Genomic DNA, 19,346 nt, shown 5'->3' on the forward strand with positions numbered 1-19,346 from the left:
TTCTTTTCCATTCTTGTGAATGGGATCCCATCTTGACCCTTCAACCCCTCTCGAGGAATCAGGCAGGGTGACCCTCTTTCCCCGTTCCTCTTTGTTTTAATGGCTGAAGGCCTGGGTCGTCATATCAAGCATGCCCTCCTCTCCCAATAGCTTAAAGGTCTCTCCATTCACCACTCCCCAACTATAACTCATAGCAGTTTGTTGTTGACAACATGCTCTTTGGCTATCCATCTATCCAGGAAGCCTCCCGCTTCAAAGCCCTACTCAATGACTTCTATGAGGCCTCAGGAACCAGCATCAATAATACAAAGTCGCAGATCTTTTTCTTTCACACCCCTCCTGTTGTTAAGAATGTTGTAGCCCGAATATTGGGATTCCCCATTGCCACTCTCCCTTCCAAATACCTTGGAGCCCCCCTTATTGCTTTGGCCATCAAGTACTCCTCCTGGCGCATTCTCATTGAGAAGCTCGAATCCCGCGTCAATCTGTGGACGCATAGAACACTGAATATGGCCAGTCGTGTAGTGCTCATAAAATCAGTTCTACAGGCAATGCCGCTCATTTTATTCTCAATCCTAGCAGTGCCTAAATGGGTTTTAAAAAGAATTCAGGATCTTCAGTGAAGCTTCAGTGAAGCTTCCTATGGGGAAATTCAGCTACAAATCGCAAATGGGCCCTGGTAAAATGGACCACTGTCTGCATGCCCAATGAAAAAGGGGGCGTTGTCCTGAGGGATCCCACTCACAGTAATGCTATCATGAGCGCAAAAATTTGCTGGCAATGGCTCTCTACACCAAAAAAACCTTGGGCAGCCATTTGGACTGCCAAATATACTAATCACAGACCTCAGGAGGAGCTCATCAAGTTCACATGCAATGTCAAAGGTTCACTAATATGGAATGTGGCCAAACAACATTTCCAGTTGATACAACAACAACGTTTTTGGGAAGTAAGAAATGAAAGAACTGCATGATTCTGGACGGATGCCTGGAACAAAATGTCACAGCTTAGCAGCATTCTAAATCCGCTTCCAAACTACATAGGAGTGGAACAGCAACAAGAAAAGATTTGGCAGTATTGGGCTTAGGAGACAGATCAAGGCTTTAGGAAATGGAAACATGGTGACCAGCTCATCAGAAATGAGGAACACCTATTCATAGAGGATCTGGAAAGGGAGCTACGCAAAAGGAGCATTAGATATGCCAAAGGCAGACACATTCTATGATGGGGATACCAGCCTAAAGGCACTTTTACTACTTCTAAGGCTTACAAAATTATGGGCTCTGACCTAATGCCCCCTGACCCAATATGGAGCAAAATATGGGGGTTAGGTTCTTGGCCTAAAGTCTCCTTCTTCCTTTGGCTAGTCGGTCATCAGAAAATCCTCACCTAGGATAAAATTAGACTAAGAAACTATCATGGCCCCTCTAACTATGCTAATTGTAAATCCTAAGAGGAAACACTTCAACACCTCTTGGAGTCATGCCCCTTAGCCAATCAGCTGTGGGAGAAGGGAAGCTTCAGATGTCAAAGAAGATGCAGACTTGCGGACGACATCACCAACTCATTGCATCACTGGCAACAGAATCCTTATAAAAGTGAAATTCTCAACCATTTATGGAAAATAATCCCCGGGCTCCTCTTATGGAGCATTTGGAAAGAAAGGAACAAACGCATATTCAAAGATCAATGCTCCCTGCTAGAAAGTATCTAGAACACACTCTGTGTGAATCTTAAAGAGACGTTGATGCTCCACTCATGGACAAAGGAGGACCTTCCGACCTAGACAATGAGAAATCTGTTTGGGAGAACTGGCACATGCAACTCCCGCAGGAATCTCACAACAAAGTCCCTCCTAAAAGCAACAACATAAAAAAGGTCTCCTGGACTGCCCCTCCAAAGCATACCTTCAAGCTTAACTTTGATGGAGCCTCAAAGGGAAATCCTGGAAATGCAGGCTTTGGCGGAATTTTTAGAAATCATGAAGGCACACCTCTTCTGATCTACTATAGAAACATTGGGTGGGACACCAATAACTCGGTTGAGTTAGAGGGTCTATGGCAAGGTCTCCTTCTTTCATGGAAACACAACTTCCACCCCCTAGAAGTGGAAGGAGATTCCCAAATCCTTATTAATATGGCCAAGCAACTCATAAATGGATCTCATGCAAGGAAAATAGCCACCAATTGGAGGCTCGAAGCAAGACTGGAAGCCATCGAAAAAGAGCTTCACAGAAACAAGGCCATTACCTTCAATCACATAAAGAGGGAAGGCAACAAGGTCGCAGACCTTATGGCCAATTTAGGAGTGGAAAATGAGAACACTATACTCACAGGGACTCTAGACATTATATCAAATCATGATCAGGCTCAAGAATGCACTCGTCTAGTTCAAAACGATGCTGCCCCCTCAGATGCGGGTGCTTAAGGAGATGGGATAGGTGATCACCTGCGGCCACCTGCCCGCCATGCGCAAAGGAGCAGTCTACAAATGGGAGATGGGACACTCTCAGCTGCAAGGAATAGGAATTAAAGAAATACAATAGAGGAGCATAAATTCTCCGTTCACCTCCACATGCGAAGCAGGGTCAGGCTCCTCGGCTCCCACGAATGCCATAGTAATGGCGGGAGAGCCTCGAGGCAAAGGGAGATGTGTTATATATGTCTGCGGCATGGGAATAACAATGCGAATTCAGGGTCTGTTCTGTTTTTTTCTGCGGCCTCTGGCGCTGCTGATCGATGCAAGCTTTCTAGGATTTAATTCTGTGGTGAGCTCTATCTCGGCCTCAGACATAGAGACTCTATTGGGCTCTGCAATCATGGTCCGGCCTCGATAGAGAATGCTCAACCGTCGAGGCACCTCCCGAGGCGGGTCCTCGCGCCCCCCAATTGACGAAGACTCTCCCCATCACTGCCATTGCCACTGCCCTCACACTCAAGGAGAAAGCCTCCTTCGGTCCAGCCAATTTCTGGATGCCAGCACTCTTGGGTCCTCTTCCTCGCCCTCCTTTGGCTCAGAAATCTTCAATTTCAACAGTTCTTTAAACCGTCCCTGGATCAACACCCACATTTCGGTGCTCTTCATTGAGGAAACCCAAGAGGAGGGCGATTCTAGAGCCCATCGGGGTACGATGCCTTCTGATGGCTCTGCAAGAGCCATGGAGACACCCTCTGCAGATCCTGTGAATGTTTCGGATAGGCCATTTGTGGGTCCCACAAGTGCAAGGGAGATGATGAACAGCCAAAATGAGGATGTCAAGATGGAGCCCATTCCGAAAGCTACGAAGGATCCATGGAGACACCCTCTGTAGATCCTGTGAAAGTTTTGGATAGGCTATTTGCGGGTCCCACGAGTGCAAGGGAGACAATGAACAGCCAGAATGAGGATGTCAAGATGGAGCCCATTCCGACAGCTACGGAGGAGGCTCAGGACATGGCGGAATTCGGGTGGTGCAGGGTAGTGGAGGAGGATCCTGAAGACTAGCTGCAACTTCTTTTCAGGTCTCTGCGGCCCAATAGTGTGGGCATTTGGTAATTCTTGTTGTTTTCGGATATGCTCCTGTGTCAAAGTTGTGGTGTTACTGTCTGTGTCAATGTTGTTACGAATTTTTCTGTGTTTATGTTCTGGGAGGGATTAGTTTGCTGTTCCACTAGCGCCCCTGCATGGGATTGCTTTTTGGTCTGGTTTGTCCTCTGAGACTGTGGACGCTGCTGTTCCTAGTTTGGCCACCACCTCCAGGTAGCTGGTTCTTCTTGCCATGTAATGATGTAATTGTTCTCTGTTAATGTAAATAATAGAATAGTTTTAACGAGAAAAAAAAAACTCTTAATGCACTACTTCTTTCATATAATTAACACCCCCAAATTTTACAAAATATTATTTCCATTCCTCATGCACTATTAAAATTAGAAACACCATACCCTCTATATAAAGACACACTAGTCCATTTATGATAAAGAAGACCTATCATGTTGTGTGTTTAAGAGAAAGCACTAGAAATGTAATTTTTTTTGCATGCCCCAGAGTCATTCCTTCATAAAAGAACGGGTGAGGCTTTTCTTATATAAGAACTAGCACATTATGCCTTTCAAGGTCCGGTGCTCTTTGATTCGCACGCACTGTGGATTTTTTTGTAAGCACTAGGATGGTATACATTTCAGGTTTTGGTTCTCTTTGAATTAAATTCATTGTTTCTTTTAATTATGTATGAATCCTAGCGTGCTTCTATAAGTATCACACTAGGGCTGCTTGTCCCATAAAGTGCACTGAAAAAAAAAAAGAAAAAAATAAAACATCTGCTAAAACCTTCATCCACTTATATTTTTTTAGTTGTGATGAAGTTCCATTCTAAACTATGTTAAAACATTTTGTCCCACAAACCAATGTTTTAGAAGATGATTTTTTTATAATTTTTTCTAATTTTATAACACTTTAAACCTTCATTATAACCTTCGCTAGAAGGTATTTTCCTTGTAGTGTCCTTCATGTGTCATATCGCATTGTGGGACTGCTATTGTGATGAATAGATGGTATATGATGGGTTTACTTTATGTTTATGTCATTAAGCTATTTTATTTACTTGAGCATTATATCATTGTAGGATTGTGAAATTACTTATTCGCTCATATGGTTATTGATGGTGAACTTATTCATGATTGCTAAATTGGACTACATAATGTGTATGGGTCTAACTTGAAAGTTTTCTAACACTTCTTTTATTTAGATTCACACTTTGATGTTATGATGTTTATTTTCACAGTATCTTATGTGTTTAACTTCCATATATTTCTTACTTGTACTTTTAAAATTTTCGCTTGTTCTCTAATGATTGATACATATTTCATCCAAAGTAATTTAAATCAACGAGATGGCAGTCAGACCCACATGTCAAATGGGAATCCTAAACCAAATGACATAGAGTCTAATTCGAATTCTACAATGGGATATCTCCTAGTTGTTGCTTATGCATTCCAGCCCGTCATCAATGAGTTAAACATAGATAAATTTTAAAAAAATGTAACAATATTTATAGCTCTTGTTACAATACCATGACTTATGAATACCGAATGCCAAATATGACTTTCATCTATATCAAATTTTCTTTAATTGATTATTTTGGGATAAATTAATTAAAATATCATAAATAACTTGGAGATAAATGTTATGCCTTTATGTATGAATATTACTATAAATATTTTGACATATTCCATGGACGTTAAGTCTCTACAATCCACCCAATAATTACTCATCGTTAAATTAAAATTTTGGAAGTCCTATTTTGAAATAATCAAGGCTATTGGCTTAGTTATAATAATAATAATTTTAATTAATTTCAATTAATAGATAATTTTCTTTGCAACAAACCCTCCTATCGGGTAAGGAAATGAGCTCTAGAACAAATCTTTGGAATAATACCTTTGAAGCTCAAACCGTGTTCTCCTTGTCAGTGTTTCCCTAACTCCATCACTTGGGTGAACGCTTTGGCATAATGTCGACCCTAGGAGGAGGGTCCCCTTAGCCATCCATCCTCTCCTTCAGCTCTAACATGTCTGGCATCTGAGACCCTTTCCAGTCCTTAGACGTATTGTTCTCTTCCAACATTGACTTGCATAACTCCAATTTTGTTCATGATATCTCTATTGGTACAATGGAAAGCATGGAGAATGAATATCCTACGATCCCTGCCCAGAGAAACACTTGAACCTGCATCACAAAATTAAAATTCATTCAATCATTACATGTTCCCCTCGTAATATTAAATTCCAACATATAGTTCATTCAAGATCATGAATTGACTTGTAAATTCATTGTGATCTAGCCCACTCAAAAATCTCTCTTGCACTGAGTTATGTAATGCTAGAAAGCCAAGAGATTATTTATAGTGATATTTTACCACTAAGAAGACCTAAAAGTGGGTATGGAAGAAGGTCCTTGCCTCTTCTCTATATGTCTCTACATGCAACATTGAATAACAAGATTCAACTTGGACAAATAAGATTTCTCCTGGGCCCTTGTCGTGATTCATATGAATTCCCTTCCATAAAAATATTGTGACCTAGAAACTCTTCAAGGCATAAGAAATAAGCTTGGTAATTTTTTTGGACTCTCTGAGAAAACAAGACAAGGATTCTACAGTTTGGAATTTTGGCTTAGTTGTTTAGTTGGCATTGATGTCAAACTAGTATCATTGGTTTTGGAGGTTGCAATAGTGATTGGTTGGGATTGATGTATGTGATTGTGTATGTATATCGGGTATTAATATATGGTTCATTGGTTTATTATTCTATGTTCTATAGCGTGTGTGCGTGTGTGGATGATCTACTACATGGTTTATTTCTACAGGACTGGGCTTATGCTAGTGAGGTGGTACTTGTATTGTGCATTAGTTGCAAATGTTAGTGCAAATTATTACCTTGTGTATGGATTCCTTAGAAATATGTGGAGATACTAGACCTAGTTCACAATATGGTAGACTGCCAAGTGATGTTTATGGTACTAGGTGTGTGTATGGATATTTTTTAGCATGTATGATAAGTTGCAAGATCTATCATTGATGTTTGAAAATGTTGGTGTATGTGGTGAAGTTTGATGGCTTGAGTGTTGGAGTAGTTGATGAATGAAATTCAACTCAACCTAGTTTGACATGTGATGGTGATGGATTTCCTAAATTGGATTAATCAAGTATTGTATATTCTACAATGGATTCCTGAGGAATTACTAATGATGATCAACTAATGGAGCAAGTTTGGGTAGAATCTTAGCAAACGAAAAATGTTTCTAGTCACCCTCTATCATAGTCGCATGCATTAAAGTGCTATGGGAGCAAATGAAATCTCCAATCACTGGAAGACATGTCTTTGGTGGTGACTAAGGAGTCCTAGTCACATGGAGCCTGTGTTGTGGGTGTGACTAAGGGTTTTCACTAAAATTCCCTTGCATTTCTCACGCTCATGAGGTGTTTATTTGTTCTTCCAGCTTCTCTTTTTCAAGGCTCATGATGTAAGGGTCAAAAAAAGGCTATTTTGATTCTAGAAGATGGTTGAAAGATAATATTCATTACTAAATGAAGTTCGTGGCTTGATTGAGTCGAGAAGCAATGAACATAACCACTTCCAGAATATGAATAGAGCTCCGCTACAAAATTGGAAATAATTTTTTTAATCATTACAAAATATTAGAAATAGATGGAGATCAAGATTCTATCTGGTTGGTTCACTTGAGAAGAAAATTTGATAGTTGTGTGAGCTTGGAGAGTGTGAGTGAGTGAAGAGTAGTGTCTGAAAACTGTGCATGGATTTATGTAGGATAACTTTAACAGATCATAGTGATAGAAGATGGCAATAAAACTATGATTTATCCAAGATCATATGCAGTAGTATGGTAACATAGTAGGAATGATTGTAGATCATTTCATTGATACTTTCTCATTACGTTTTTCAATGGATTATCTTTTATGTATGTTGCATGTATTGTTGATTGGATTGTTACAATGATTGAAAGAGTTGTGAAGATTGGTTTTCAATGGATTTGATATATTTTTTTGAGCTATTCAGATTCACTCTATTAGCACCTAAATCTACCCTAGGCTAAAGGAAGGAAACATTCAGGGTAGCCACAAACCACGCTTAGTTTGGTAGCTAGCCCTACCAGAATAGGAGAGGGCTCTCTCTGAGTCATGCTCAGTGAATAGGTAAGCAAAAAATGGTCTGAGATGACTTATAATGAAGTATTGATCTTAGGCTAGTAAGTGAATAGGGATACAAGAAACAATTTTTATGAATGACTGAGCTTCTAGGATGGTATAGGACCAACGGTCAGCAAAGAACAGAGAATTTAATACGAAGGCATAGATTACTTTGTGAGGCAAGGCAGACGGAAAGTGTAGCAATTTAGTTTGAAATAATGTGGAATGGAGAAGTTGTTTAGGAGAGTGAAAAGGGCATAGGAACATTAATCCTTTTCAATAGAAGAATAACACTGAGCATGAAATTTTCCCTCAGGTAGAGCAATAAAATTGAATTCTACCTTATCTAACTCAGAAAATTTCACTGGAAATGAGCATGAATTGAATTATGAAACATAGAGAAAAACATATGAAAACATAATAGACACATTTGCTACACTCACAACCACATGAATCTCATGAAACAGAGCCGCTGCCTTTCATTAATTCTCTGTCAAAATATACAGTGAAGAAACAAAGTTTCTTTCCCACAGTCTCCCAGAAGTTACAAGCCAACCCACCCTTTGCAAATAGCTTGCATACAATATATAGAATGTGCCATGAAGAGATAGAACGCCCAAGGGTTGGGGAGTTGCTCGAATCATTACAAAATGGAGGTGAAAAGCCAACCATTAGCTATAGGTGCAACGTTACAAACATGACAAATGGCTTGGGTGACCGTTTGCCTTCCTTTGCCACTTGGATAGAAGCCAATCTGGAATGAAAATACTTTAAATGACACCTTAGGTGCCAAAAAGCTGAAATGTAGATGAGCAGACCCACTTGGAGAAGTCGTGAATCAAAATTTCGCGAAACGGAGGTAAAATTGGGCTTTTTTCCTCTATGCACCGCGCCATTTTCTGTGTGCATTGTGCCAGTTTGGAGCCTACTTTGAGGCACTTGCAGAAGTCCAAAATGTGCCCAAGTGTGCTTGTTGGAAAGCCAGTCCTGTCTAGTTTCTAACCCAACTTGAATTTTTGAATTTGGTGCTCATTTTCCCCTCCAAATATTCATTCTCCCATGACTGCTTCCTGTGTGTCAAAATAGGGGCACAGAGGTCATTTTTTGGGTGTTTTTGACCTCTTGGAGACTCAGATCTTGCCCAAATTTCTTGTCCAAGCACTGGTAGTCGTGATTTTTCATGCTAAATCCAAAAATGAAAACCATTCTTCATTTGGAGCTCCCAATTTTTAGCGTCGCGCGCACAGGGAGGAAAACCTGTGTTTTGCCCAAAAATTTTTCATGTGACCAAAATTTCACCAAATTCCTTGAAATTTGGGTTGGAGGTTCTCTATGGGGTTCTATGCTATGCCAAAGAAGCCTCAGCCAAGATTCGAAGCTGATCTTTCTATTTTTCCTCTTTTTCCTCTTTTGTTGCTTTGCTCAATTTTGCCTTCCAGCTCTTTATCCGGGCCTTTGCACTCATGCCTCACAACTGAAGTACTTCATGATCAATTTCATGGGGGGAGCATACTCATCTTTCAAGTATCTGAATGGAAAGACTCTTGTGAGCTAACTCAAGGATCTAGCCTTAATGTAAGGCTCATAGTGTTGCCTATCCACCTTCTTCTTCTTATGTTATTGTTCTCCAACATTTGGTATGCCAGTTGCCACTGAGATAGTTTCAGGTGTCAATGTGAAGGGGACCCCAGCCAAGATAGACTGACCTCTATGTAGGTTAAGCACAAAAAGACAGGCCAACTCATGATGAACTCTAACATTAGCCACCCTTTGACAAAATTCAAAACATGCTAGGTGCCGGAAACATGACATGGCAAGAGGGCATGCTTGTAATTCAATGAGGGTAGTGGGCTCAACCCTAACATGTTTGCCACTCTTGTGATGTCTCCTGGGAGCCTGCTCTTCTGAGGATGAGTCACTTTGTGTCTCCATCTCATACTTTGATGAATGTTGTGATGCCATGACTGCTGTGTGTACTGTATTTAGGTTGCCCTTTGATGATGGTGCGAAGCTATGTGTTGTTTGTGATATCTGCCACCAAGGGGAACAATGAAAAAAGGGAGTGTTAGGAGGGGGATAATATGATGGGAATAGAGTTCATGGGGAGAAGTTTTGTTTAGGGATATATAGGAGGGTTTGGGGATTTGATAGGGTAGGGTTTTGGGGTTTTGATTGAGCAATAGGAGGAAGGGAAAGGGAATATGAGTTTGGTAGTGTTAGGGTAGTGATAATAGGAAAAATGGCATAGGGGAGTAAGGAATAGTGGTAAGGTAGGGAAAATAAAACCTTGGCAGCAACAACACAGTGGCACAACCCTAGCAAAATGGTTTTTTGGTGTCTTCTTGTGGTTAACTTTATGAAATTTTTTGCATTTAATCACAGGCAGTAAACCACCATATCTTTAACAAATTTGATGCACAAGTGAGTTTATGGAGCCTACCTTGCAATTTATGTGCTTCACAAAAAAAATTTGAGGGAGTTTGGCAAATTCTAGGCGCTTTGTCTCTGTGTGCTACGCGCAAAGCCTTGTGCGCTATGCTCTGGGTGTGCGCCACACCCGTTATGAATTTGCACCGCGGGCAGGCTCTGTGTTTGCCACACCCTGTGTGTGCGCTGCGCCCCTGCCTATATGCGCTGTGCGCTTGTAATGGCCTCCAAACTTGCTCCAAACCATGCGATTGCACTCTCCAACCTTTTGCAATGTCTCCCTACACACTTTATTTGAAAAATGACTTCAATTGTGGTGGAAAATTGTTTATAAAGACTTGGAAGTGATGGGTTACATTTTTTCTTTTTCAAAAAACCCATTTTCTAATGTTTATGTTTGACAGTTTTTCATTGAATTTAAAACAACTCTGATTTTCACTTTTCCTCTGAATTTTGGCTCAAGTGATGAAATTTTCGGCACTCTTTGCAGGGATTGCTTTGACAGGACATTTGGCCATGGAAACCATGACTGCACTTGAAGAATTCAACTGAAGACCTTTTTGAAAATTTTGTCACCAATAACATTGTTCGACTTTTCTTCAAAACAGAGTTTTGAAGGATAGTCGAAGTTTATCAATATGACGACGAAACTCTATGAATCATTACTTTGCAAGGGCATCACTCCGGCCTGCATGGATTTACTCGACCTATTTAAAGACCAAATTGATTAATCCCTAGACCTAATGACCGAAAATAACTTTTTTCCATTAAAGGACCAGACCTTGACTGTCATGGACGTTTGTGATTATTGACAAAAGACCTAAGCCAGCAGGAGCCAGACATGAGGGAAATGACTAGCATGACCTTCTCCATCAGGTTATGGAATGCCCCTAGTGGAATGCAGCTGAGTGAATGGAGCGGGACACCTAAAAATGAAATGCATAAAGAGTTTTGATCTCTGACGGAAGATTGACCAGACCAACTCTAACATTGTCTCCAATGGGGGATGGTAGCTCCTTGGAGGTGCTAAAAATAACAAATCTCTGGAGGAGCTAGACAATGGCTTTGTCCATTGGGCTAAGGAGTCATCATTTCGACAACAACACAGGACTCTAACTCATTTATGAAACTAAAATGACCAAAAAATTGACTCAAACTTGACATTGAAATGACTCAAAGACTAACTTGATAGACTGAAACCAAACTGAAATAAAAATGGTATTTATAATGATAGTGGAAGCAGCGTTAATAAACTTAGAAATGGTACCGCTTGAGCAGTCAACCATTGATCGGCCCTCCTGGAAAATCTTCCCTGTCAATTTCCTTCAGAAGGAAGGCACTGTGACCCCTATATGCTACAATCTTGAAAGGACCTTTTCGAAGATTCTCGAACTTTCCATCCTTGCCTTTCTCCTCATTACTTGCATCCCACTTCAGCACCACATCATCCAACTGAAATTTATCTGCCTTTTCTTTTCTGTCACAAATTTTCTTTATCTTCTCCTGCAATTTGGATGTGTTCTTGAAAACTTCTTCTCTTGTCTGCTGCAAGTGGATCATTTGATTCAACCTTCTCTGCATGGGATCTTCTTCACTGCCGGCCTCCTGAAGAAGTTTGACTACTGGGGCAGTGAGAGAGGTGGGAAATACTGTGTCAACTCCATAAACAAGCTCAAACAGTGACATACCAATGGATTTTTTTCTGACTGATCCGATCTGCCCAAATCGCGTGGATCAACCTCTTATTCCAGCTCTTTTTATTTATTTCCAGCAACTTCTTGATGATGTTGATCAATGATTTATTCGAAGACTCCACCAATCCATTGCCTTGCGGATGATAGGAAATTGAATGACCCAAAATGATGTGATATCTCTGACAAAATTCTACTATCCTTTTTGATTTGAAAGCTGCTACATTATCGGTGATTAACTTATTCGGACAACCAAAACGAGACAAGATGTTATTTTCAAGAAATGAAATGATTACCATATCTATAGCTTGTCTGGTGGGAGTTGCCTCAATCCATTTTGTGAAATAATCTGTCACTGTGAGGATCCATCTATGCTAACCGAAAGAAGTGGGATGAATTTCACCAATGAAATCCAACCCCCACTGTTGGAAAGGAGTGCTCACCTCAGTGGGCTTAAGTGGCAAAGGCTGTAACTTATGTTTTCCTTCGAAAATATAGCTTTTATGACAATGCTTGACCATCTTATATACACCAGCAAATAATGTCGGCCAATGGTACCCTGCTCTCAAAATTTTATTTGCTGTTGACTTCCAAAAAAGGTGACCACCACACTCTCCTCCATGGAAATCCTCCATGACTTTCTTTGCCTCCTCTTCCACCAAACAATTTAACAAAATGCCACCGAGATCTTTCCAATATAGTGCAGAATTTAGAATGAAAAAGTTGCAGCATTCAACTTGAGTGTTCTTGCTTTGTTTCTAGGCATGTCGGGTGGTGGTGACAAATTTTTAAGCACATATATGATATCTGAATACCATGGAGAAAGAGCAAACATTTCAGATACCTGAATTGATGATGATTCTTCATTCTCATCAGACATAGCAGCGATTAGGTTTACTTCCTAGGCATGCAAGTTTGATTCAACCATTAGCTTTGCCAATCCCTGTCCTTTGACCAGCTTTTTGGGCTTTATTTCCACATCATATTCCAGCAAGGCTACAATCCATTTGCCTCTTCTTCCTTCAGGATCAGTCTGCACTAAAACATCTTTTAGAGCAACATTAGGTACATAGGCCAGACTATGAGAATGTAGAATATATACCTGGAAATCTTTCAATGCCTTGACAAGTGCCAGGGCTTGTTTCTCAGTGATGTTGTACTTTAAGGTTGCATCTCTCATGGCTCTGCTAAAGAATGCAATGGGTCTTTCATGATCATCTCTTTTTTGCAATAATACTGTTGCCATGGTGTGCTCCGAAGAAAATGAAAACAATATGAAATCCTGAGTGTAGTCCGGGCTGACTAGAACTGGAGCTGATGAAAGAGCTAATCTAACCAAATTGCAAGATTTTATAGCCTCCTCCATCCATTTCACTTGGCTATCCTTCTTAAGCATGTTTTCCATTTCTCTTAAGTGTTCAACAAGATTAGGTACAAAGCGCCGTAGAAAATTCATCTTACCATTGAATGATTGTATCTCTTTTCACTCCGGGGCAGATCGATTTGCTGAATTGCTTGCACACGTGCTGGGTCAATACGAATTCCATCTCTTGAGATAATGTGCCTGAGAAATTTTCCTTCCTCCATGGCAAATAAGCTCTTCTTCGAATTCAGTGATAAACCATATTTTCTACACTTTTGAAAGACAATTTTTAGATGATGCATGTGCTCTTCATTAGATTTGGAAAACACCGTCAAGTCATCCAGGTACACCACCAAAAACACATCCTTCTCATTCGCAAAATCCAAGTCCATTGCACGCTGAAATGTGGCACCTGCATTCTTTAAACCGAAAGGCATTTTGGCATAATGAAAGGTTACCCATGCAGTGGTGAATGTTGTTTTGTCCCGGTCATCTTCATGGACAAAAACTTGGTTATATCTAGAATAGCCATCAAGTAGTGACATACGAGATGCTCCCACTACTCGCTGAAGTATATGGTCCATTTTGGGCAGTGGATAGTTGTCCTTGAATGCAACTTTATTTAGATTTCTGAAATCAATGCATAAGTGGATCGCACCAATCTTCTTTCGTACGGGCACCAAGTTAGACATCCGATCCGAAAATCTGATGGGCACAATGATCCCTGATTTGTATAACCTGTTTACCTCCTTCTCAATAGATGGCAGCAACTTTGGATTTATCCTTTTCAACTTTTGTCTGAATGGTTTTTGATTGGGCTAGATGGGTATCGTGTGATGAATTATATTGGTATCATAGGTCTTTAAATCAGAATAGTCCTAAGCAAACACATCTGCAAATGAAGCTAGCAAACCGATGTATTTGTCCTTGATCTTTGGCACCAATGCTTTGGAAAATTTTACCAACTTAGGATTGGCAGTTGTTCCGATGTTGACCTCTTCTACACCCTTCTCTGTTAGCTGCAATGTTGGCTTGCGGGCTACATCATCTTGATCAAAAAGTTCTTCTAAAGATATCAAGCCTTTAGGAATGACGTTATTCTTCAGCTGCAACACGTCCATTTCATTGATCTGCACTTCATCTGCACCATTCCCTTTACCATCGTCATTTTCTATATCAACTAAGGTTTCTTTGAACTTGCCTTTGTTTTACAGAAAATCATTAATCTCCTCATCATCTTGAAACACCTGCCAATATCTCTGATTGTCTGGAATGGTTGGACGATGCTTGACATGGACTTCGAATTTATTGCTGGAACTCATTGGCGTCTTCAAACTACTTGCTGCCTTGGCAAGAGCATCAGCAATACTATTTTGTATACGAGGCATGAATGTCAAGGTTTATTCTGAAAAAAAAATTAGAATGTCTAGAACTGCATTATGGTAGGCCCGCATCCTAGGATGCTTTTCTTGATACTCGCCTCTGACCTGCTTTATTACCAGTTCGGAGTCGCCATATAACGAAATCCTCTTATCATTCAGCTTTCTTAGAATCTTTAGGCCAGCAACCAGAGCTTCATATTCGGCTTCATTGTTTGAACACTCAAAAGCCAACTTGTAAGAGCAAACCCTCACGCTACTAGGCACTTTGTTTGGGGCAGAGAAAGGACTATGTACCGAAATTCCAATTCCAGCGCCATCATTTCCTACTACTCCATCAAAACCCATGGTCCACAAACCTTCTTCCTCCTCTTGTAAGTGCTGGAAATCTGTTTGTTGTGCCTTGTCTGCTTGTTGTCCATTACCTTCAGCTGATTACCCAACATTGTTCTACTGTTCTTGTCCTTCTTTCTTTAAAATTTCTCTGAAATTTTCTGTTATTTCCGGAATATCATCTACTTCTACTACCTGACTATCTATATCATTTAAACTATCTGAATACAAAACAAAAGACTCTAAATCTATATGTACATAGTTAATTGGATGATTTATTGGTTTCTCCTTGCTTGTGATCATATATTTCATTTTTTGTTCCCGATACAATTTCCTCATTTGTCCAAACACCGGAATAGTTGCATAGGAGAAATATAGCTGTAGTGTCCCTTTCAATTTCGCTACCCAAGACCTGGAGAGAAGCATGCCAAAGCTTGGAGGAATATCTGCTACCACAACATCCATCAAAACATTTTTCGTGGGAAGCTGATCCAAACTCACAACCAAGTCTTTGATGAGTCCTATACATCTCACTCTGCTGGAATCAAATGAATATAGATCGGGGTATTGCTGGTTGATGTCCATACCAAGTTTATCCATGATAGCCTTGGGCATGAGATTGTGAGAGGCTCCGGAATCGAACATGGCATTGTGTAACTCAAAATCATGCAATCTTAAAATGATATAAAAGGGTGGCACATCACTATCAGGAGACTCACCATTCGATGCTGGACCAAAAACCATTTCAGGTTGATTGTCTTCAACATTCACCATGTCAAACATTGGGTCCAAATTAAACATCTTAGATATTTGTCCTCTATAACTGTTGTTCTTCATTATTTTAGTCAAGGGGATGGATACTTTTAGTTTGGAAATCTCATTTTCTAAATTAAAATCGGGAATCTTTTCTACCTCTTTGACTGGGATTTCTTTCTTTTCCTTTTCTTTTGGTGCAGCTTGCTGATGTTGATTTGCTGCTCTCCGGACCAACCGCCTCTTTTTGTTTCCTTTGTGAAACTGATGAATCATTCTTTGATGCTTCAACATCCTTCCTTTTCTGAATTGGTTTGGCTGGCACATCTCTGTTTCTAAGTGAATATCGTTGTTGCTGTGTGGACAGATCATTCATATATCCCCTTTGATACTCCTCTGATTCTTCTTGTAAAACAGTGTCACTTGCTAGAATGAAATCTACATCTTTGTGTGCAGCTAAACTCACCGCACACTCCTCTTCTTCAGTAATGTAAGTAGGTAGCTCATCTGGAGTGAAGAGGTGGTTTTATTCACCTATTACATTTCCATCCTCATCTGACTCCGGTCCATTCACAAAATTCTACTACAAAGGTGTTTTTATTGGCTGTTGTGATGTCTACTCTTGGGCGCGCTGATCTCTTTGTCTTATTCTATATTGTGGCTGCTACTGCTAGCCACGGAAGTTAGGATTTCTAACTTATGGCTCAGGTTTGTCGAGCTTCACCCTTTCAAGCATCTACTCTACCTTTTTGAGTAATTGATCCATTGAAGAAGACTCTTCCTTAACCGTGACTTTCTTTTCTGCTTTCGCTCTAGCTCTTTTGGACAGCAGATTCGCTTCAATGCTGACCGCGATTTTCTGCATGTCTTCCATTGTGGCCAGTTCTCTCTCTCTTAATTGGTAGGCCATATCAGCATCAAAACCATCCAGAAATTTCATCATAGCTAGTCCCACAGTTGGCTTTAGATGATCTGGAATTTAGTTGTAAACTGTATTGAATCTAACACAATAATCTTCGACCGACTCACCAGTGTTTCTTTTAATTTTCTCATATTCAGCCAGAATTTGAAGAGCATTCTTTTTCACTTCCCATCGATTTAAAAATTGTCTTTGTAGTTCAGCTAAGGTAGTGATACGTGCTGTCGGCAAACCTCTGAACCACTTCCTCACTTCACATGCAAATGTCTGTACAAAGAGTCTCATTTCCACATTCTCCACATCGATCTCATGAAGTTCATAGAAGTCTGCCATTTTGTCCACATGTTGTTGGGCATTAATGCTGTTAGGAGTGCAATCAAAAGATGGGATTTTTCTTTGATAATCTGTGGGCATGTCATCTAGAACTTGAGGCAGAACAAGGGGTGCAAAACAGGCAGCCATCACTCTTGGTGGATTTGGCCTTGGAGGTGTTGGAGGAGTTTGCACAGTTTGTAACGGGCTAGCAATTGGAGTTTGAGGCTGTGCCGCAATATAATTATCAATTAACCGATTGGCTCTTTTGGTTTCTAAGTCTATAAGAAATTGTGGATTGGGGACAGTATAGTCAACATCCCCTTCGGATTTAGACTCAAACAATGATATTTCAAACCGCTCGTCAAACTCAAGCTCTTCAAGATACTCAAAAATGTCAGGACATGAATGGGATTTGAACATGGGAGTTATGGTGCTCTCTTGACGAAGGAGTCTTGGAATCAAATTGGGGTTTTCATAAATATGAGGAGGATCCGGGTCTGGATTGGCTCTGGTATATCGTCTCGAAGCCAGCGTGCTATTGAGAAAAATCACAGGACACGACCAACTTACTCAGCCTATCCAATCCTAAACTCTTCTTCGGGAAGCTTAGAATTATTAAGAAATAAGGGGATTTGATTTCATTTGTCCCCAGTATGGTCGCCACTATGTTAGCACCTAAATCTGCCCTAGGCTGAAGGAGGGCAACATTCAGGGTAACCACAAACCATGCTCAGTCTGGTAGCTAGCCCTACCAGAACAGGAGAGGGCTCTCTCTGAGTCACGCTCAGTGAATAGATAAGCAAAAAACGGTTTGAGATGACTTACAGTGAAGTATTGATCTTAGGCTAGTAAGTGAATAGGGATACAAGAAACAATTTTTATGAATGATTGAGCTTCTGGGATGGTATGGGACCAACGATCAGCAAAGAACAAAGAATTTAATACGAAGGCACAGATTACTTTGTGAGGCAAGACAGGTGGAAAGTGTAGCAATTTACTTTGAAATAACATGTAATGGAGAAGTTATTTAGGAGAGTGGAAGGGGCATAGGAACATGAATCCTTTTCAATAGAAGAAGAACACTGAACATGAAATTTTCCCTCAGGCAGAGCAATAAAATTGAATTCTACCTTATCTAACTCAGAAAATTTCACTGGAAATGAGGATGAATTGAATTATGAAACATAACGAAATACATATGAAAACATAAGAGGCAAATTTACTACACTCACAACCACATGAATCTCATGAAACAGAGCCGCTACCTTTCAATAATTCTCTGTCAAAATATATAGTAAAGAAACAGAGTTTCTTTCCCACAGTCTCCCAGAAGTTACAAGCCAACCCACCCTTTGCAAATAGCTTGCATACAATATATAGAATGTGCCATGAAGAGATAGAAATCCCAAGGGTTGGGGAGTTACTCAAATCATTACAAAATGGAGGTGAAAAGCCAACCATTAGCTTCAGGTGCAGCGTTACAAACATGACAAATGGCTTGGGTGACCGTTTTCCTTCCTTTGCCACTTGGATAGAAGCCAATGTGGAGTGAAAATACTTTAAATGCCACCTTGGGTGCCAAAAATCTGAAATGTAGATGAGCGGGCCCACTTGGAGAAGTCGCGAATCGAAATTTCACAAAAAGGAGGTAAAATTGGGCTTTTTTCCTGTATGCGTCGTGCCATTTTTTGTGTGCGCTGCACCAATTTGGAGCCTTTTTTGAGGCACTTGTAGGAGTCCAAAATGTGCCCAAGTGTGCTTTTTGGAAATCTTGTCCTGTCTACTTTCTAACCCAACTAGAATAACTGAATTTGGTGATTATTTGCCCCTCCAAATCTTCATTCTCCCAAGACTACTTCCTGTGTGTCAAAATAGGGGCAGAGAGGTCATTTTTTGGGTGTTTTTGACCACCTGGAGACTCAGATCTTGCCCAAATTTATTGTCCAAGCACCAGTAGTCATGATTTTTCATGCTGAATCTAAAAATGCGAACCATTCTTCATTTGGAGCTCCCAACTTTTAGCGCCGCGGCACAGGGAGAAAAAACCTGTGTTTTGCCCAAAAAATTGTCATGTGACCAAAATTTCCCCAAATTCCTTGAAATTTGGGCGAGAGGTTCTCTATGGGGTGCTATGCTGTGCCAAATAAGCCTTAGCCAAGATTTGAAGCCGATCTTCCTCTTTTGCCTCTTTTGCCTCTTTTGTTGCTTTGCTCAATTTCGCCTTCAAGCTCTTTATCCGGGCTCATGCCTCACAACTGAAGTACTTCATGATCAATTTCATGAGTGGAGCATGCTCCTCTTTCAAATATCTGAATGGAAAGACTCTTGTGAGATGACTCAAAAATTTGGCCTTAATGTAGGGCTCATAGTGTTGCCTATCCACCTTCTTCTTCTTATGCCATTGTTCTCCAACATTTGGTATGCTTGTTGCCACTGAGATAGTTTCGGGTGTCAATGTGAAGGTGACCCCGGCAAAGATAGA

At 40.4% G+C, this 19,346-nt stretch overlaps 1 protein-coding gene across 1 annotated transcript; it reads left to right on the plus strand.

Annotated features, from left to right (window-relative positions):
* Positions 1-212: 212 nt before the first annotated feature.
* LOC149158677 (uncharacterized) lies at positions 213-623 on the plus strand. Its single transcript, XM_089434064.1, has one exon. The coding sequence runs from the start codon at positions 213-215 to the stop codon at positions 621-623; it is 411 nt and encodes a 136-aa protein (XP_089290190.1).
* Positions 624-19,346: the final 18,723 nt, after the last annotated feature.

Source organism: Pinus tabuliformis, chromosome 5_2 (genome assembly GCF_031772625.1).
Source record: "Pinus tabuliformis cultivar Carrire ecotype Pingquan chromosome 5_2, CPIR1, whole genome shotgun sequence".
In the NCBI taxonomy this organism is placed as follows: Eukaryota; Viridiplantae; Streptophyta; class Pinopsida; order Pinales; family Pinaceae; genus Pinus; species Pinus tabuliformis.